General features: G+C 44.8%; 1 protein-coding gene across 1 annotated transcript; it reads left to right on the forward strand.

The window, feature by feature from the left end:
- The first annotated feature begins 5,416 nt into the window (after positions 1–5,416).
- On the forward strand, positions 5,417–17,925 carry LOC111981057 (all-trans-retinol 13,14-reductase). Its single transcript, XM_024012183.2, has 11 exons — positions 5,417–5,899; positions 6,725–6,907; positions 7,594–7,835; positions 11,496–11,697; positions 11,885–12,082; positions 12,164–12,283; positions 13,035–13,173; positions 15,236–15,345; positions 16,035–16,204; positions 16,392–16,551; positions 16,741–17,925. The coding sequence occupies exons 1-11, from the start codon at positions 5,740–5,742 to the stop codon at positions 16,884–16,886; spliced, it is 1,830 nt and encodes a 609-aa protein (XP_023867951.1). The 5' UTR covers positions 5,417–5,739; the 3' UTR covers positions 16,887–17,925.
- The last annotated feature ends 4,416 nt before the right edge of the window (positions 17,926–22,341 follow it).

Consider the following 22,341-nt stretch of genomic DNA (forward strand, 5'->3'; position numbering starts at 1 on the left):
TTTCAGGTGTCTCCGGAAGTGGTATTGACTCCGCTGACCTTGCGTCGTGAGGGAGTTTGTTCCACCATTGGGGTGCCAGAGCAGCGAAAAGTTTTGACTGGGCTGAGCGGAACTGTACTTCCTCAGAGTGAGGAGGCGAGCAGGCCAGAGGTGGATGAACGCAGTCGCCTTGTTTGGGTGTAGGGGCCTGATCAGAGCCTGAAGGTACGGAGTGCCGTTCCCCTCACAGCTCCGTAGGCAAGCACCATGTCTGTTTAGCGATGCGAGCTTCAACTGGAAGCCAGTGGAGAGAGCGAGGAGCGGGTGACGTGAGAGAACTTGGAAAGTTGAACACCAGACGGGCTGCGGCGTTCTGGATGAGTTGTAGGGTTTAATGGCACAGGCAGGGAGCCCAGCCAACAGCGAGTTGCAGTAATCCAGACGGGAGATGACAAGTGCCTGATTAGGACCTGCGCCACTTCCTGTGTGAGGCAGGGTCGTACTCTGCGAATGTTGTAGAGCATGAACCTACAGAACGGGTCACCCCTTGATGTTAGTTGAGAACGACAGGTGTGGTCCAGGATCACGCCAAGGTTCTTAGCACTCTGGAGAGAGGACACAATGGAGTTGTCAACCGTGATAGCGAGATCATGGAACGGCAGTCCTTCCCCGGGAGGAAGAGCAGCTCCGTCTTGCCGAGGTTCAGCTTGAGTGGTGATCCGTCATCCACACTATATTGTCTGCCAGAATTTGAGATGCGATTCGCCACCTGGTTATCAGAGGGGGAAAGGAAAAGATTAATTGTGTGTCGTCTGCATAGCAATGATAGGAGAGACCATGTGAGGATATGACAGAGCCAAGTGACTTGTGTATAGCGAGAATAGGAGAGGCTAGAACAGAGCCCTGGGGACACCAGTGGTGAGAGCACGTGGTGCGGAGACAGATTCTCGCCACGCCACCTGGTAGGAGCGACCTGTCAGGTAGGACGCAATCAAGCGTGGGCCGCGCCGGAGATGCCCAACTCGGAGAGGTGGAGAGGAGATCTGATGGTTCACAGTATCAAAGGCAGCCGATAGGTCTAGAAGGATGAGAGCAGAGGAGAGAGAGTTAGCTTTAGCAGTGCGGAGCGCCTCCGTGACACAGAGAAGAGCAGTCTCAGTTGAATGACTAGTCTTGAAACCTGACTTATTTGGATCAAGAAGGTAATTCTGAGAGAGATAGCAGGAGAGCTGGCCAAGGACGGCACGTCAAGAGTTTTGGAGAAAAGAAAGAAGGGATACTGTCTGTATTGTTGACATCGGAGGGATCGAGTGTAGGTTTTTTCAGAAGGGTGCAACTCTCGCTCTCTTGAAGACGGAAGGGACGTAGCCAGCGGTCAAGGATGAGTGATGCAGTGAGGTAAGGGGAAGGTCTCCGGAAAGGTCTGGAAGAAGAGAGGAGGGATAGGGTCAAGCGGGCAGTTGTGGGCCGGCCGTCACAAGACGCAGATTTCATCTGAGAGAGAGGGGAGAAAGAGGTCAAAGCACAGGGTAGGGCAGTGTGAGCAGAACCAGCGGTGTCGTTTGACTTAGCAAACGAGGATCGGATGTCGTCGACCTTCTTTTCAAAATGGTTGACGAAGTCATCCGCAAGAGAGGGAGGAGGGAGGAGGATTCAGAGGGAGGAGAAGGTGGCAAAGAGCTTCCTAGGTTAGAGGCAGATGCTTGGAATTTAGAGTGGTAGAAAGTGGCTTTAGCAGCAGAGACAGAAGAGGAGAATGTGGAAGAGAGGAGTGAAAGGATGCCAGGTCCGCAGGGAGGCAGTTTTCCTCCATTTCCGCTCGGCTGCCCGGACCCTGTTCTGTGAGCTCGCAATGAGTCGTCGAGCCACGAGCAGGAGGGAGGACCGAGCCGCCTGGAGGATAGGACATAGAGAGTCAAGGATGCAGAAAGGAGAGAGAGAGGTTGAGGAGGCAGAATCAGGAGATAGGTTGGAGAAGGTTTGAGCAGAGGAAGAGATGATAGGATGGAAGAGGGAGATAGCGGGGGAGAGAGAGCGAAGGTTGGACGGCGCGATACCATCCGAGTAGGCATGTGGGAATGTTGGATGAGAGCGAGAGGAAAAGATACAAGTAGTGGTCGGAGACTTGGAGGGGATTGCAATGAGATAGTGGAAGAACAGCATCTAGTAAAGATGAGGTCAAGCGTATTTGCCTGCGTGAGTAGGGGGAAGGAGAGGTGAGGTCAAAAGAGAGAGAGGGAAAGAAGGAGCAGAGAAGGAATGAGTCCAAAGGTAGACGGGGAGTTAAAGTCACCCAGAACTGTGAGAGGTGAGCCATCTCCAGGAAAGAACTTATCAGGGGTCAACTTCATTGATGAACTCTCCAAGGGAACCTGCTGGAGGCGGATAAATATAAGGATGTTAAGCTTGAAAGGTCTGGTAACTTGACAGCATGGTAATCAAAGAGCGATAGACAGATGGGTCAGGGGAGAAAAGAGAATGTCCACTTGAAGATGAGATCCCAGTTAGCCAAACCCAGTCCGGCTGATCCAGAAGAACTCTCGGGCGTGGCCAGAATCACGTGGCAGACGAGGAGAGAGCAGTAGGAGTAGCAGTGTTATCAGTGGTAATCCATGTTTCCGTCAGTGCCAAGAAGTCGAGGGACTGGAGGGAAGCATAGGCTGAGATGAACTCTGCCTTGTTGGCCGCAGATCGGCAGTTCCAGAGGCTGCCGGAGACCTGGAACTCCACGTGGGTCGTGCGCGCTGGGACCACCAGGTTAGAGTAGCAGCGGCCACGCGGTGTGAAGCGTTTGTATGGTCTGTGCAGAGAGGAGAGAAGAGGGATAGACAGACACATAGTTGACAGGCTACAGAAGAGGCTACGCTAATGCAAAGGAGATTGGAATACAAGTGGACTACACGTCTCGAATGTTCAGAAAGTTAAGCTTACGTTGCAAAAAATCTTATTGACTAAAATGATATAGTACTGCTGGCTGGTGAAGTAGGCTAGCTAGCAGTGGCTGCGTTGTTGACTTTGTTTGAAAGTGTAGCTGGCTAGGTAACCTCGATAATTACTCTAAACTACACAATTATCTTGGATACAAAGACAGCAAAGACAACTATGTAGCTAGCTAACGCTACGCTAACACTACGCTAATCAAGTCGTTCCGTTGTAATGTAATAGTTTCTGCTATTCGACTGCTATTTCTGCTACATCACTCTCCTTCTTGGTCWAWTAACACTGGAGGTGTGTTGGGTCATTGCCTGTTGAAAAACAAATGATAGTCCCACTAAGCGCAAACCAGATGGGATGGCGTATCGCTGCAGAATGSTGTGGTAGCCATGCTGGTTAAGTGTGCCTTGAATTCTAAATAAATCACTGACAGTGTCACCTGCAAAGCACCCCCACACCATCCCACCACCTCCATGTTTCACAGTGGGAACCACACATGCAGAGATCATCCGTTCACCTACTCTGCGTCTCACAAAGACACGGCGGTTGGAACCAAAAATCGCAACTTCGGACTCATCAGACCAAAAAACAGAATTCCACCAGTCTAATGTCCATTGCTCGTGTTTCTTGGCCCAAGCAAGTCTCTTCTCCTTATTGGTGACCTTTAGTACTGGTTTCTTTGCAGCAATTTGATCATGAAGGCTTGATTCACGCAGTCTCCTCTGAACAGTTTATGTTGAGATGTGTCTGTTACTTGAACTCTGTGAAGCATTTATTTGGGATGCAATTTCTGAGGCTGGTATCTCTAATGAACTTATCCTCTGCAGCAGAGGTAACTCTGGGTCTTCCTTTCCTGTGGCGGTCCTCATGAGAGCCAGTTTCATCATAGCGCTTAATGTTTTTTGTGACTGCACTTGAAGTAATTTTTAAAGTTTTTGAAATTTTCCAGATTGACCTACCTTCATGTCTTAAAGTAATGATGGACTGTCTCTTTGCTAACTCTTTGCTTATTTGAGCTATTCTTGCCATAATATGGACTTAGGTAGGTATATCTTCTGTATTCCACCCCTACAACACAACTGATTGGCTCAAATGCATTAAGGAAAGAAATTCCACAAATTAACAAGGCACACGTGTTAATTGAAATGCATTCCAGGTGACTACCTCATGAAGCTGGTTGAGAGAATGCCAAGAGTGTGCAAAGCTGTCGAGGCAAAGGGTGGCTACTTTGAAGAATGTAAAATAAACAAATCAAAAAATATTKTAACAATTTTTTGGGTTACTACATGATTCCATATGTGTTATTTCATAATTTTGAAGTCTTCACCATTATTCTACAATGTAAAAAGAAAGTCAAACCCTTGAGTGAGTAGGTGTTTCCAAACTTTTGACTGGTACTGTATATTCACTGAGTTTCTCATTGACAATGCAAATACTTGCATAAAACTAACATCTTGTATGAATTTTCAGTGTGGGGAAATGATACTGTATTTTGTACTTTAGGATACCTTTTCAGTTTTTGCTCAATTGCTTTAGTATTTAACTTGCTCATGATACTGTTGTGGTTTACTTTTTTTAAATAAAAAAGATCTATGTTTCACTGTCCAATATTTTAATATGTGAAATACTGGTGAGGTATGTAATGGTATCATTTTCTGTCCTGTCAACACATTTAAGTAATGCATGAATAAGTGATATGTTCTTTGTGAAGTCTATGTTCAATCGGTGGCAGCAGTGTAATATGGCCTCGGTTGAACCTGCCTATGGGCCATCACTTCACCAGTTGAAGCCAGTGAGGGAGGAGTGCCCAGCTCAGGTCGAACAACAATCTGCGCCACTCCCTTATGTTGTCAATAAGGCAGCATGATCCATCGTTCAGAAACATCTCTTTTCCATACATTATATGTTCAAATTTTCAAMCTAGTTTSATGTGGAAGGCAGATACAACGTTGTCAAAAGCAATCACTTTTGCAATTGAAAACAGAATCCGACTCATTACTCAACGTGCTGRCTGACCCACGTCACTTTTGTTTTGAGMCGATTTATATTGAACAGAAATATAAACGCAACATGTAAAGTGTTGRTTTCATGAGCTGAATTTTTCCATAAACACAAAGAGCTTCTTCACCCTGGGKTCGTCTGAGACCAGCCACCTGGACAACTGATGAAACAGGAGTATTTATGTCTGTAATCAAGCCCTTTTGTGGGGGAAAAMTAATTCTGATTGGCTGCATCCCTGGCCAGTCATGTGAAATCCGTAGATTAGGGCCTAATGAATTTATTTAAATTGACTAATTTCCCCATATGAACTGTAACGCAGTAAAATCTTTGAAATTGTTGTGTTTATATTTTTGTTCAGTATATAACTATTTTCCTCAACCTAATCATCATAACCTGCTACGTGAATTCTCCTAACCTGCTGCGAAAAGTCAAATCTGACGTTAATTGGACTAAAACTGAGTTTTACGTGCAGCCGGCTAATGCCTGGGAGGCAGCTCGCTTTTCACCCGGTAGAAACTACGCGCGTTGAGCCCGGGTCAGTTTAATAGAATCCTCATTATACAATCGGTCAGTTTAATAGAATCCTCATTATACAGTCTGGGCGAATCAGCTGTGGGCGTCGGTTTTACACTATTTAGTAATCCTGATGTTCTTTGGCTGAAAACGACGGAGATACTACCATAAACACTTGAATTAAACACACGTGTTGTCTGTCATGCGTGGAAGTTGTTCCAAGTGGCTCTGAACCACTGCAGACCTTGTTCGCACGCGGAAGTGTGTGTCCACTTCGAAAAGTGAGACGGTGCCCTGATTAAAATTCGTAAAATGTGGATCATTGTAGCAATCAGTTGTGCGGCTCTAGCTGCATTCCTATACAAATATGTGTTCCGTACATCCGGACCAAATCCTTTCGATATCGACACTCGTGCGCCGCTTAAACCACTGGTCACCCAAAAGAAGGAGAAAAACAAAGTTCTGAAGCAGGGTGAGTCTCGTGGACACAAGGCTTGACCGATTACCAATACATGCGGGAAATATCGTTTCCTAGGAATATGTGCGCAAATAGATTTACATTCGAAAGTTGTATCTTGTTGCATAATTAAATTGCTCTGTCGTTCACATGTATTCCAAGAGTATTAGCATTCATTTGAAGTAGGAAAGCAGGTCAGGCAACTATGTCGTCTGTTAGAACCGTTGACATAACGATTTACAATATCCTATGGCTACACTGATTGTCACCGACGRTACTGCGTCACAAGCTGGCCAAAGCTAMTGTACTGCACTCGTGACTAAACTCATTTTTGAAATGAAATCCACCCGCACTATATCATGTTTATAGCTACTACACAAACACCTGTTTCAGTACCACTAGCTAGGCTTTCATCCAATTTGGGACAGATTTTAATTCGAATATTCAAAAATCTGCATAAAACCACCAGMCATGTTTTTCCATCACACTGACTTTTTGCGGATAAAACGCTGTACGTAATTACGTAGTGCAMATAATTAATTTATCGCATAATTMATTTTACCGACAYAAAAAGAYCCCACCATGTCGAACGAACAAATTCGGTTTGCATTTATGCCTATATAATGGTACTGTATTTTAATGTTTCCATGAAAATGCGGTCGTAACTTTTTTTCATGGGTCAGGTAATTCATCCGCATGAAATGGTTTCGGATGGAAACGGGGTTATAGGCTGTCTTTGCACAGTCCATGGGATAATATTGCTGGAACACATCGTTATTTGTTTAATGTAAGAAGATTTAACTGTGTTAATTGTATGTTTTTATTACTCTTCCTTACCAGGTTTCTTGGCCAGTAAAGTACCTGAGAAACTAGATGCGATTGTCATTGGCAGTGGAATTGGTGGTCTTGGGGTGGCGGTGCTGCTTGCTAAGGTTGGAAAGCGGGTCCTGGTTCTGGAGCAACATGATCGGGCTGGAGGCTGCTGCCACACCTTTACAGAGAAAGGCTTTGAGTTTGACGTGGGTGAGAAGGCTCTTATCAGTTTACCTTTCCTTACCTAGAAGGCAGCTATCAGTTTACCTTTCCTTACCTAGAAGGCAGCTATCAGTTTACTATTCCTTACTAAATGTGGTAGATACCTTCCTTTACTCAGAGGTGGAAGTGGTAGTGGTGACGAACCTAGTCTATTTCTGTTGTTGACCTAAACCAGGGATGGGCAACTTTTTGATGGTGGTGGGGTTCTTCATACCTACATCAGATACCCACACATGCAGACAGAGCCGGCCCTAGCCTTTTGAGGGCCCCAAGTAAAATTTCCCTACACATTTTAGAGCCCTCCCCCTCTTGACAGCGAAAAGAGAAAAAATGACATTTTCCTGCAGTTCTACACATTTTGCCATGGGGCGTAGAGAAAAATGGCACCTTATGTATTCTACTATTCCAACTCTCAACAGTAAGTTGAGACCCTGAATGAGTTCCTAAAAAAACTGAACGCATGTTCTGACCACATGTCCTGGGCTGACCCTAGCCTGGTTCTGTCTCAACAACAAAAAAATTGTGAGTTTGTGTCTAAGTGTGAAACACTGTAAATGCAAACTATGYATCAATAATACTGTGTCTTATAAGCCCATGTGATGTGAGCTAGACATCCTAAATATATAAGACAATCTAATAATAAAATACATCTATCAATCATGCCTCCACCACAGGTATCCACTACATCGGGGACCTGTTGGAACATAAGCCATTCCGCTGCATGCTTGACCAGCTGACCAATGGTCAGYTGCAGTGGGAGCCGCTGGACAACCCCTTTGATCAGGTGGTGCTGGGCCCTCCTGGAAACAGGCGCACCTACCCCATCTACAGCGGCAGGAACCGTTTCCCTGACGAGCTGAAGAAGTTATTTCCTGGGGAGGAGGCGGCCATCGATGAGTACATGAGGCTGGTCAAGGTATGGTGCTGTTACATGATGTCATCAATAACTTCATACCGTAGACATCAGTTGACAAGCGTTTGAATGGAACAGTAATGGTGATTGTTTGGTATTTGATGTTTAAGGTCAACTAAGTAATCAGCTGTGCAAGATGAATAGACTACTATGCTGCTGCTTGTGCTAATGTTACTGCTGTTATTGGAAATTGTGGTTTATGCTGACTGCCTTGTGCTGTTATCTGAGCTCAGAACCTTTTCCCTACTTATTTCAGGGATAGGTTGGGCTCTATGCAGGGAATTGTGAGATTGCACTTTGGCAAAGAGGAGCTACCATCTGGGGACTGGTCTGTTATGTTTGTCATCTGTGTTGAGGGCAAGGGTTGTTGAGTCAAGAGTGTGCAAAGCTGTCATTATGGCAAAGAGTGGCTACTATGAAGAATCTCAAACATAAAATATAGTTGGCTGATGGCGCCGGAGGGGAAGGCTGCCGTCTTATCGGCTCTTAACCAACCATGCTATTTTGTTTGTTTTTTGCRTTGTTCGTAACTTGTTTTGTACCTAATGTTGCTGCTACCGTCTCTTATGCCCGAAAAGAGCTTCTGGACATCAGAACTGCGATTGCTCACCTCAAACTGGACGAAGAGTTCTTCTTCAATGAGTCGGACGGGAGGGATATAATACAGACACCCGACTAGGCCCAGATCCCCGTTATTTGCTGGAGAAGGAAACGGAGACTTCGCAATAAGAGATCAGGGTGCCTTGTGAGCATCAGGGGGCAAGTGGCTAATCTGACGTTGCCTTCCATCCTGCTAGCTAACGTTCAATCGCTGGAAAATAAATGGGACGAACTGAAAGCACGTTTATCCTACCAACGGGCTGAACGACGACATTAAGAACATACAGCTGGTGGGTTATACACTCTATCGGCAGAACAGAACAGCAGCCTCTGGTGAGACACGGGGCCGGGGCCTACGCATTTATGTGAACAACAGCTGGTGCACGATATCTAAGGAAGTCTCAAGGTTTTGCTCGCCTGAGGTAGTGTGGTCTACAGCTTATCATGAGATACTCTATCATCCTAGAGTGTTCATCTGCATTTATTGTAGCTGTCTACATACCACCACAGACCGATGCTGGCACTTCATCAATAAGTGCATCGAGGACGTCGTCCCCACAGTGACTGTACGTACATATGTAACAGTATAACTTTAGACCATCCCCTCGCCCCGACACGGGCGTGAACCAGGGACCCTCTGCACACATCAACAACGGTCGCCCACGAAGCATCGTTACCCATCGCTCCACAAAGGCCGCGGCCCTTGCAGAGCAAGGGGAAACCCTACTTCAAGTCTCAGAGCAAGAGACGTAACCGATTGAAACGCTATTAGCGCGTAACCGCTAACTAGCTAGCCATTTCACATCCGTTACACATACCCCAACCAAAAGCCTTGGATTACAGGCAACATCCGGACTGAACTAAAGCGTAGAGCTGCCGCTTTCAAGGAGCGGGACTCTAACCCGGAAGCTTATAAGGAATCCTGCTATGCCCTCCGACRAACCATCAAACAGGCAAAGTGTCAATACAGGATTAAGATCGAATCGTACAACACCGGCTCGTCGGATGTGGCAGGGCCTGGAAACTATTACAGACTACAAAGGGAAGCACAGCCGAGAGCTACCCAGTGACATGAGCCTACCAGATGAACTAAATACTTTCTTTGAGGCGAGCACAGAAGTTAACACTGAAACATGCATGAGAGCATCAGCTGTTCCGGATGACTGTGATCACTCTCTGTAGCCAATGTGAGTAAGACCTTTTAACAGGTCAACATTCACAAGGCCGCAGCGCCAGACGGATTACAAGGACGTGTACTCCGAGCATGCGCTGATCAACTGGCAAGTGTCTTCACTGACATTTTCAACCTCTCCCTCTCTGTCTGTAATACCTACATGTTTCAAGCAGACCACCATAGTCCTTGTATTCAAGAACACTAAGGTAACCTGCCTAAATTACTACTGACCCTTAGCACTCACGTCTGTAGCCATGAAATGCTTTGAAAGGCTGGTCATGGCTCACATCCATACCATTATCCCAGAAACCCTTGACCCACTCCAATTTACATACCGCACCAAAAGATCCACAGATGATGCAATCTCTATTGCGGTCCACACTGCCTTTTCCCACCTGGACAAAAGGAGCACCTACGGAGAATGCTATTCATTGACTACAGATCAGCGTTCAACACCATAGTGCCCTAAAAAGTGCATCACTAAGCTAAGGACCCTGGGACTAAACACCTCCCTCTGCAACTGGATCCTGGACTTCCTGACGGGCTGCCTCAGGTGGTAAGGGTAGGTAACAACACATCCGCCTTGCTGACTCTCAACACGGGGCCCCTCGGGGCGTGCTCAGTCCCCTCTTGTACTCCCTGTTCACTCATGACTGCATAGCCAGGCATGACTCCAACACCATCATTAAGTTTGCTGATGATGCAACAGTGACAGATCACTGACACCGATGAAACAGACTATAGGGGGGAGGTCAGAGACCTGACCATGTGGTGCCGGGACAACAACCTCTCCCTCAACGTGATCAGAAAGGAAATGATTGTGGACTACAGGAAAAGGAGGACCGAGCACGCCCCCATTCTCATCGACGGGGCTGTAGTTGAGCAGATTGAGAGCTTCAAGTTCCTTGCCGTCCACATCACCAACAAAATAACATGGTCCAAGCACACCAAGACAGTTGTGAAGAGGGCACGACAAAACCTATTCCCCTCAGGAGACTGAAAGATTTGGCATGGGTCCTCAGATCCTCAAAGTTCTACAGCTGCACCATCGAGAGCATCCTGACGGGTTGCATCACTGCCTGGTATGGCAACTGCTCGGCATCGACCGCAAGGCACTACAGAGGGTAGTGCGTACGGCCTAGTAAATCACCGGGGCCAAGCTTCCTGCCATCCAGGACCTTTATACCAGGCGGTGTCAGAGGAAGGCCCTAAAAATTGTCAGACTCCACCCACCCCAGTCAGACTGTTTTCTCTGCTACAGCAAGGCAAGCGGTACCGGAGTGCCAAGTCTATGTTAAAAGGATCCTAAACAGCTTCTACCCCCAAGCCATAAGACTCCTGAACATCTAATCAAATGGCTTCTCAGACTATGGCATTGCCCCCCCCCCCCCCCCCCAGAACGCTGCTACTACTCTGTTTATTATCTATGCATAATCACTTTAATAACTCTACCGGTACAATATTACCTCGACACCGGTGCCCCGCACATTAACTCTGTACCGGTAGAGCAAGAAAACAATTTATTTCATAAAAAGGTTCTGAAGTGAAAACTAATTTAGGTTAGTAGGTACATTTAGGCTCTTTAATAATTTGTTATCATAACTTTTTTAAATTTTTTATATATATTTTCTTAACTGCATTGTTGGTTAAGGGCTTGTAAGTAAGCATTTCACTGTAAGGTGAAGGCTGTATTCGGTGCATGTGACAAATAACATTTGATTTGTTTAATACTTTTTTTGCTTACTACATGATTCCATATGTGTTATTTCATAGTTTTGATGTCTTCACTATTATTCTACAATGTAGACAATAGTCAAAATAAAGAAAAACCCTTGAATGAGTAGGTGTGTCCAAACTTGTGACTGGTGCTGTATGTATTCCATCTACAGAAAGCAGGACACAACATTTGGTTCCTGGGTCTGCTGAAGCTCATTCCTCTCCCCCTGGCCAAGTTCCTGGTGTACACGGGCCTGGCCAATCGTCTGTCATTCTTCTTCCGCATGGCGTCTCGCAGCGTGACAGAGGTGGTCAACGAGCTGACTAAGAACAATGACCTCAGGGTCATSTTCAGCTACATCTTTGGCACTTACGGTAGGGTAGACAGCTGTAGTTCCTGATAGTGGAGAGTATAACCACTGCCATCTCCCTATTCCCTATGTGGTTCACTAATTTGTGCCATTTGGGGGACACACATTCTCTCCACGTGGACCAAATTAATTGCATCTCTTTTTGTAGTGTATTTGGTTTTATAGGACTCCATTTTGTTGTGTAACTGCAGGTAACATGCCCAAGGATGCCAGCTTCTCCATGCACAGCCTGATGGTCTGCCACTACCTGACTGGCGCCTGGTACCCAATAGGAGGAGCCAGTGAGATCGCCTACCACATGATCCCTATCGTTGAGAAAGCCGGGGGGGCCGTGCTCGTCCGCGCCCCAGTCAACCGCATCCTGTTCAACGACAACAAGGAGGCTATTGGTGAATAGGACTGGATGAAAGATGAATTGATTGATCACACAGATGGTCAGATTTGACCACCTCTGGTTCCCATGGTTTCAGGTGTGAGCGTGATGAAGGGTCAGGAGGAGATCCATGTGCTTGCTCCAATGGTCATCTCYAACGCCGGCATCTTCAACACCTACCAGCAGCTGCTGCCTAAGGAACTCCAGGCCATGCCAGGTGGGTGAGGGTRTTAARGTGTATGTTCAAGATGTCTGYGTTTAAAAAKACTGAATTGTTAGTTGACACTTGTCTAGATAATGTTTCTTTGTTCTTGTGATGCCTAATCATTAATGATGTAACAGTTCACCACTGGKCATCGGTCCCTGGTTCAAATGTTTAAGATATCTGTGCAAAAAGACCCCAAACCGATCCAAATGTAGCATGCATCGGTCAGAAAATCGATTCAAATGTTATAAATTGCAGGTACAGCAATTGTTTTTGGKTTCAAATTACTTTCTTTCTACCTTCCGAAAATACCTCATCTTTTGTGACACTTGTTTCCTGTCCTTCAGTGTCAAACTAAGTGTGGAATTATGTTGAGTCATTGATCTTCAAGTCATTTTTCAAGTCATATTTAACAACCCCAGGCAATGTCAGTAGGCTAGTTAAACTGCACGCTGTCCATAGCTTTGCGCRCTGACCAATTAGAGGTAGGCCTATTCCTAATCATACACCATAGACCTATACATCACGTACACACACAGCTCCATCAGCTGCAGATTTGAATTTCAAATGAATGTGTTTATGCAACAAATGTTAGTGCACCGAACCKCATCGATTTGTTYCTCTAATCAAACCAAATCATTTCAAACTAAAACTTAGCGTGTCGGAGCCCATGTATCTTTGATACATATAGAATCTTCTTGAAAGGGAAAGATTCACATCCCTACTAATCATGAATGTTGTATGATCTTGCGATGCCCTGCAGCCATCCAGAAGCAGCTTGGTATGATGAAAAACGGGGCGGGAGGTCTGAGCATCTTCCTGGGCCTGACTGGAACCAAGGAGGACCTGGGCCTCAAAGCAGACAACTACTGGATCTTCACGGAGCACAACATGGATGAACTGTAGGTSCTTCCKCTCTTTGTTYAACCCTAAATGTTTGGCGTGTCCCCGTAGGCCCCACTGTCTAATGACTTGTCTATTTATTTAAATGTACACCTTATTTGTCCTTATTAACATATATCTGATGTGTTGCATATGCATGCATTGTGTAATGTATTGTGGTGTGGACTTTAAGAGAGAGCAGTGACCTTACATAACCTACGGTACATGAGACTGATAGTGAGTCTACGTAGTCACGTATTCTGTATTTCACTACCTTTTACCGTGTGCATCAAAGATTGTGCTGTTACAGTAATCTGTTTGGTATAAACTAAAATGGGGTGTTGTCAAAATAGATAGTATCAGTTCACACTCACCACTACACTAATTTCACATGTTTGGAACCTCAATAGATGTTCACACTGTTTAACAAGCACGGTCTACAGTGCATTCGGAAAGTATTCAGACCCCTTCACTTTTTCCACATTTTGTTACGTTACAGCCTTATTCTAAAATGTAGACAATATTTTTTCCCCTCATCAATCTACACACTATACCCCATAATGATAAAGTGAAAAAAGRTTTTAGAATTTTTTGCAAAAGTATATAAAAAGAAATAATACAATACATAAGTATTCTGTCTCTTTGCTATGAGACTCGAAATTGAGCTCAGGTGCATCCTGTTTCCATTGATCATCCTTGTGATGTTTCTACAAATTGATTGGAGTCCACCTATAAGGTCCCACAGTTGACAGTGCATGTCAGAGCAAAAACCAAGCCATGAGGTCGAAGATATTGTCCGTAGAGCTCCGAGACAGTATTGTGTCGAGGCACAGTTCTGGGGAAGGGTACCAAAAMATKTCTGCAGTATTGAAGGTCCCCAAGAACACAGTGGCCTCCATCATTCTTAAATGGAAGAAGTTTGGAACCACCAAGACTCTTCGTAGAGCTGGCTGCCTGGCCAAACTGAGCAATTGGGGGGGGGAAAGGGCCTTGGTCAGGGAGGTGACCAAAAACCTGATGGTCACTCTGACAGAGCTCCAGAGTTCCTCTGTGGAGTTTGGAGAACCTTCCAGAAACACAACCATCTCTGCAGCACTCCATCAATCAGGCTTTTTTAGGGTAGAGTGGCCAGACGGAAACCACTCCTCTGTAAAAGGCACATGACAGCCCGCTTGGAGTTTGCCAAAAGGCACCGAAAGGACTCTGACTGAAAAACAAGATTCTCTGGTCTGATTAAACCAAGATTGAACTCTTTGGCCTGAATGCCAAGCGTCACATCTGGAGGAAACCAGGCACCGCTCATCACCTGGCCAATACCATCCCTACGGTGAAGCATGGTGGTGGCAGCAGAATGCTGTGGGGACGTTATTCAGGGACTGGAAGACTAGTCCGGATCGAGGAAAGATGAACGGAGCAAAGTACAGAGGTCCTTGATTAAAAACCTGCTCAGGACCTCAGACTAGGGCGACGGTTCCCCTTACAACAGGACAACGACCGTAAGCGCACAGCCACGACGACACAGGAGTGGCTTCGGGACAAGTCTCTGAATGTCCTTTGAGTGGCCCAGCCAGAGCCCAACCTTGAACCCGATCAAACATTTCTGGAGAGACCTGAAAATAGCTGTGAAGCGACGCTCCCCATCCAACCTGACCGAGCTTGAGAGGATCTACAGAGAACAATGGGAGAAACTCTCCAAATACACGTGTGCCAAGCTTGTAGTGTCATACCCAAGAAGACTCGAGGCTGTCAAAGGTGCTTCCACAAAGTACTGATTTAAAGGGTCTGAATACTATGTAAAGGTAATATTTTTTTTATATGAATACATTTGCAAACATAACAAAAATAACGTTTTTGCTTTGTCATTATGGGGTATTGTGTGTAGAGTGATGAGGGGGGAAAAACAATTGAATAGATTTTAGAATAAGGCTGTAACGTAACAAAATGTGGAAGAAGTGAAGTGGTCTGAATACTTTCCGAATGCACTCTATATGTGCATCAGAATCTGAGAAGGGTGACGTGTTCTCCACTGTAGTGTTAAAGAGCCTACAGTATCTTACTAAACCCATTATCTGGATGTTACAGGGTTGAGACCTATCTGAAGGGGAACAGGGAGGAGTCAGCGAAAAGTGTTCCCATGCTCTTTGTGGCCTCTCCATCAGCCAAAGATCCCACCTGGGAGGAACGATCACCAGGTACAGAAACAAGACTAGTGTTAGCACGGATTCACCATAATAAATGATTTCATMATTTTTATCCTTGGAAATGTATCAGCCACTGACTGACTGACTTATTTAAACCCGTGGCTCCTATAAGGAGTATAATCCATTGACTAATGTCCTACATCTTACTCGGTTCGGAGGCAAGTTTTTCCAGGTTGTACCAGTTGAGGCTGCTCTCGCCTGGACGTCTCTCCTCCAGGTGTTTCTGGGTTGACCCTTTCTTTTCCCCTGAGGGTTGCCGTGTTAGATGTTTGACCTAGTTCTAGTTTTATTCCTGATGTGAGACTGTCTTTTCTTATTTTTTGTGACATGTTTTATTTACTTCATGGACACACAGACAAGACAACAGTTGGAACAAAATACTAAAGACAACATACAACAGGATTCTGTAGTTTTCTATTAGGTACCAAGATGGTTGCTCTGTCCAGGCTATCAAATTCCTTTTCAAAGTTGATTTGTTCCATTCTATTGACTGTCCAATGTTAATGCGTTAGTGTTGCAATGTGTTCCTGAACCCAGCCTGCTGGTCTCTGATCTACACCATACAAAAACATTTTGTCATTTAGATTCTTGGAGGTGCACACAACTACAATATCTGATGCCATCAGAATGAAGGCTGAACAGACATGTTTCAACCCCCTTTCTTTTCCCATTCTTCACAGGCAAGTCCACCCTGAGTCTGGTGAGCTTYGCTAACTATGAGTGGTTTGAGGAGTGGAAGGATGACAAGGTGACCAACAGAGGGACTGATTACAAGGAGCTGAAGCAGATATTCTGTGACTCGATTCTGGAGGTGGTGATGAGTGTCTTCCCCAAGATTACCAGGGACAAGGTAGAGCATTTGGCCCATTCATACTAAACTCTGGTAGACTGCTTTTTCCAGGAAACTAACATCTCTATGGAGGATTTACTAGCAAGCTGGAACATGGACACACTTCCTTTTCAATTTTGACAMATGGTGTAACTTAATACCTCGATGGAAACATACGTCTCCCTTGTCTCCCTCGGTCTGTCTTTAGGTTGAGTTCATCGAGGCTGGAACACCCATAACAAACACACACTACATTGGAGCCCCGAAAGGGGAGATCTATGGAGCAGACCATGGCACAGCTCGTTTCAGCGCTGAGTGCAATGCCACYGTGAGGCCCCAGACACCCCTGAAGAACCTTTACCTCACAGGTCAGAAACTTATATGGCTGATGGGGTCCAAGGATATATCATAGAGAAGCTATATGTCTATGTTTTCGATAGGCTAACTAATGGCTTAGCATTTGGATAAGTCATACGTTTAACTTCAGTATTAAAGGTCTATATTGGCTCTGGTTTCTACTGCACGTTGATGTTCTTGTGTTTGTGTTCTGTGTACAGGTCAGGATGTGTTTGTGTGTGGCTTTGCTGGTGCACTGGCTGGGGCTCTCACCTGTGGTTCTGTCATCCTCAACCGTAACCTGCACCTGGATGCCATTGCTCTGGCCAAGAAGACCAAACGTSTCGACACTAAGAAGTTGAAGTAACACGCTACTGACCACCTCCCTCAACCCATTGTTGCGCCGGGTGAAGTTTCCCTTAAGTACAGRTCTAGGATCAACTTCCTCTCCCCCAATCCACATTATTGGGGGAAAATGCCCAAGATCAGCATCTAGGGGCAACTTCATCCTACTCCACCCAACTCACCAAAGCTACAATAACACAAGCCCWGGGACAGGCTTCAATCTCTGGTCCTACAGTCAACACAGTGAACAGATGCCTCAAGATGGTTACTGTGTGTTTGAGTGTGTAACTATTCTTATCAATGAGTGTAGAKAACTCTGCTCTCTCTCACTTAAGGGAAAACAAAATTGAAAGTCGAGGAATCTTTCAATCAAATGTATTTTATAAAGCCCTTACATCAGCTGATGTCAAAGTGCTGTATAGAAACTCAGCCTAAAACCCCAAACAGCAAGCAATGCAGGTGTAGAAGCACRGTGGCTAGGAAAAACTCCCTAGAAAGGCCGGAACCTAGRCAGAARTCTAGAGAGGAACCATGCTATGAGGGGTGGGCAGTCCTCTTCTGGCTGTGCCCGGTGGAGGTTTATTAAAAAACATGAGCTGGCGCACACCCCAAAAAATGTGTTTGTGTTGAGGTGCTGACTAACGGTGAATAAACTATTTTTTAAAAAGTCACACACTCCATGTATAAACTCCCAGCAATTTAATGGGTATTTACCAAAGTTTCGGCATCACTGTGCCTTCCTCATGGTAGGAAGGCACAGAAACTGTTTAAAAAAAACATTTGTTTATGGCATAGTAAATATATTACGCTATTATCATAGAAAAATAATTGAATATTATACTTCATATTAGCATCAACATACATTATTGTTTAATTCAATTTCACATAATTGTTTTGTATTTAATTTCATATTTGTTACGTGTAATCTTTTGGTTCAATCTTAATGTATAATGAGTGTCATCAACAGGGAACATATTAGGTGTACGCTAATAAGCTGTAGAAAGAATATATCAATTTATAAGACTTGTTCATAAAAGAAAGAATTGTTCATAAGGGCCTGAGATCAAAGTCAATATTCAGACCACTAGGGATCAATGTTTTTAGATAGGCTATCCAGTAAGCCTCCCTTTGTAGTAGTAGGATCTCGATGTTATCTCCTCTCCTTGGTAGAGCAACATGCTCAATGCTTGTGCATTTTGAGGGAGGAGATTGGATGGTTAGCTTCAACAAAGTTAGCTGYTACTGGATAGTCAGTGGTCTTCCATCTGATTGCGCTGCGGTGTTCAGCTATGCGTTGTTTTAATTGTCTTTTCGTTTGTCCGRCGTAGGCTTTTCCACATGAACAGGTGATGAGTTTGGAATTAATTTAGTTCCTGCTGACTTCCTTCCCAGAGCACAAAGACATCAGCTATGTATCTCTTCCATAGGAGTATTTTAGAAAGTAAGGGGTGTGTCTGTTTTATAAAGGAGTGCTTCTTCAAATTGTCCCACATACAGTGAGGGGAGGGGAGGGGAGGGGAGGGGGGGGAGTCTGCCACTAGCCCATGGCTACACCCTGAATTTGAAGGAAAAAGTCAGACTCAAAGACAAAGTAGATATTGGATTATACCAGTTCAGTAAGATGTAATCATTGGATGGAGGAGCAAGGGCAGAGTCTCTCTGCWGAAGGAAGTGTTGCAGCACCTGCAAGCCTCCAGTGTGTGGGATGTTAGTGTACAAGCTCTCCACATCAAAAGTGGCCAGCAGGGTGCCCTCTAGTATCCTTCCTAAGCCCTCTATCAATGAGACCATGTGACTAGTGTCTGACATACGATGGGAGATTCTCACAGAAGAGATTATAACAGAACATTGCCAAGATGTTCATAGATGACGAGCAAGGTCAAGTATTAATRATCACAGTGGTTGTAGAGGGTGCAACAGGTCAGCACCTCAGGAGTAAATGTCAGTTGGCTTTTCATAGCCGATCATTCAGAGTATCTCTACCGCACCTGCTGTCTCTAAAGAGTTGAAAACAGCAGGTCTGGGACAAGGTAGCATGTCCAGTGAACAGGTCAAGGTTCCATAGCCGCAGGCAGAACAGTTGAAACTGTAGCAGCAGCACAACCAGGTGGACAGCAAGGAGTCATCAGGCCAGGTAGGGTTGAGAGAGAGAATATACACACAGGACACCGGATAAGACAGGAGAAATACTCCAGATATAAGACTGACCCTAGCCCCCCAACGCATAAACTATTACAGCAAAAATACTGGAGGCTGAAACCGGAGGGATTGGGAGACACTAGCCCCGTCCACCGATTCTCCCGGACAGGGCCAAACAGGCAGGATATAACCCCACCCACTTTGCAAAAGCACAGCCCCTGCACCACTAGAGGGATATCTTCAACCACCAACTTACCATCCTGAGACAAGGCTGAGTAWAGCCCACGAAGATCTCCTCCACACTATGAACCCGAGGTGGGGCGCCAACCCGGACAGGAAGATCACGTCAGTTACTCAACCCTCCTARGGACGGCATGGAAGAGCACCAGTAAGCCAGTGACTCAGCCCCTGTWATAGKGTTTGAGGCAGAGAATCCCAGTGGAGAGAGGGGAACCGGCCAGGCAGAGACAGCAAGGGAGGTTTGTTGCTCCAGTKCCTTTCCGTTTACCTTCACACTCCTGGGCCAGACTACACTCAATCATAGGACCTACTGAAGAGATGAGTCCTCAATAAAGACTTRAAGGTCGAGACTGAGTCTGCGTCTCTCACGTGGATAGGYAGACCATTCCATACAAATGGAGCTCTATAGGAGAAAGCCCTGCCTCTAGCTGTTTGCTTAGAAATTCTAGAGATAGTAAGGAGGCCTGCGTCTTGTGACCATAGCGTACGTGTAGGTATGTACGGCAGGACCTAATCAGAACGATGGGTAGGAGCAAGCCAATGTAATGCTTTGTAGGTTAGCAGTAAAACCTTGAAATCAGCCCTAGCCTTAACAGGAAGCCAGTGTAGGGAGGCTAGCACTGGAGTAATATGATCAGATTTAGTCTAGTTAAGATTCTAGCAGCCGTGTTAAGTACTAACTGAAGTTTATTATGTTCTTTATCTGGGTAGCCAGAAGTTAGAGCATTKCAGTAGTCAAACCTAGAAGKGACAAAAGTATGGATGAATTTTTCTGCATCATTTTTGGACAGAAAGTTTCAGATTTTTGCAATGTTACGTAGATGGAAAAAAGCTGTCCTTGAAACAGTCTTGATATGTTCGTCAAAAGCGAGATCAGGGTCCAGAGTAACGCTGAGGTCCTTCAGTTTTATTTGAGACGACTGTACAACCATCAAGATTAATTGTCAGATTCAGAAGAAGATATCTTTGTTTCTTGGGACCTAGAACTAGCATCTCTGTTTTGTCCGAGTTTAAAAGTAGAACATTTGCTGCCATCCACTTCCTTATGTCTGAAACACAGGCTTCCAGGGAGGTCAATTTTGKGGCTTCGGCATGTTTCATCGAAATGTACAGCTGTTTGTCGTCCGCATAGCAGTGAAAGTTAACATTATGTTTTCAAATGACACCACCAAGAGGTAAAATATATAGTGGTCCTAAAACGGAGCCTTGAGGAACACTGACATTTACAGAGACAAACTGATATCTTTCCGACAGATAAGATCTAAACCAGGCCAGAACTTGTCCGTGCAGACCAATTTGGGTTTCCAATCTCTCCAAAAGTATTTGGTGATTGATGGTATCAAAAGCAGCACAAAGGTCTAGGAACAGATGCAGGGCCTAGGTCTGACGCCATTTAAAGGTCATTTACCACCTTCACAAGTGCAGTCTCCCTTTGCGGGATGCGCGGTGGATATGGTCACTAGTGTAACCAGGAGGAGAGGCCTCATTTAACACAGTAAATTCATCAGGCTTAAGCCATGTTTCAGTCAGGCCAGTCACATCAAGATTATGATCAGTGATTAGTTCATTGACTATAACTGCCTTGGAAGTGAGGGTTCTAACATTAAGTAGCCCTATTTTGAGATGTGAGATATCACAATCTCTTTCAATAATGACAGGAATGGAGGAGGTCTTTATTCCAGTGAGATTGCTAGGGGCGAACACCGCCATGTTTAGTTTTGCCCAACCTAGATCGAGGCACAGACACRGTCTCAATGGGGATAGCTGAGCTGACTACACTGACTGCTAGTTAATGGCAGACTCCACTAAGCTGGCAGGCTGACTAACAGCCTGCTGCTTGGCCTGCAGGCTGTGGATGCTGTCAGCATCAGATCTGTAAATTGGTTGTAAACTCAATCGACATTTGGAAATTATTGCCCAGGGATAGATCGCTTAAAAAAAAAAAGTGTTTTCATAAATCAAGTGTTCAGATAGATGTGATAAGCACATTGCATATTTTCACTCTTAATATATTGAGAACAAAAGTGTTGGGTGGASKAGATTAAGTTACCAATACTTTTGATACCAGCACCAATACAACTGCTGCAAACATGTTAATAATGTGTCATAACTCAATATACTGTGGATAACAGTGGCTTCTGTCTTAAGTTTTCAGACAGTCTTCCAACCTGCTATGCTAAATGCACCTATGCAGTAATGTAGGGTGAAACTGTAACTCTCTCTATTGGTGCAAAAAAGCCATAACACAACAAAATTGTGAACCAGGTTTAAAAGCTCTGTAACACTAACCATTATAAATGTCTAATGCCTCCGTTTGAACACAGATGTACAGACTGGATTGTTTTGAATTAACATGCCTTGCTTTAAAGTTAATTACTCATTATTAAAAATTGAATACAAAAACATATTCACGCTGATCATTGTAAAAATGAATTATTCCACTCTAAATRTTTAGGGAGACTTTGTAACAATAGCACAAACTGTGATAATGAAGGACTCATTCATCAGAGATTGAATAGATGTTTCCCAACCTTTCTGTCATTATCCCTTAGAATTCTATTGATACTGGCTGGCCTGGAATATTGCTTGATTATTATGATGATAAAAGTGACAAAATGCGTTTACCATTCTTTCACCAATATCCCATGAATAAACTATGGTGTATATATTAATAAGAACATGTTCACAATGTGCAAGACATGATGGCACGTGCAGAGGTCTTCTGCAAGATGTTTGTCGGGGGTGATGAGAGATCTGATTAGTTGAGGAGAATTAGGGGCCGTACCAGAATGTGATCTCATCATTTATAAGCATCTTGAAAATGTATATCATATCTCTGCAGTTTATGTGTGAGAAGGTAAGTTAATCACAATTCATTAAATATTAGCTAGCTAAGTGTAGCTAACCACACATTGCACAAAGCATCTTTGAGATTCCCTTTTGATTAGCTAGCAAGTGGTTCCTAAGTGGTTGCGAGGTGGAGCTGGAGGAAGATTGCTGGCTACTTAGCTGCTGGCTAGCTAGCTAACGTTAACTATGTCGTGGCACTGCATAACATCGTTGTCTCGTGCAAAGTGTACTAAACTCTTCTAGTCTGG

This window comes from Salvelinus sp. IW2-2015, linkage group LG20 (genome assembly GCF_002910315.2).
Source record: "Salvelinus sp. IW2-2015 linkage group LG20, ASM291031v2, whole genome shotgun sequence".
Taxonomy (NCBI): domain Eukaryota; kingdom Metazoa; phylum Chordata; class Actinopteri; order Salmoniformes; family Salmonidae; genus Salvelinus; species Salvelinus sp. IW2-2015.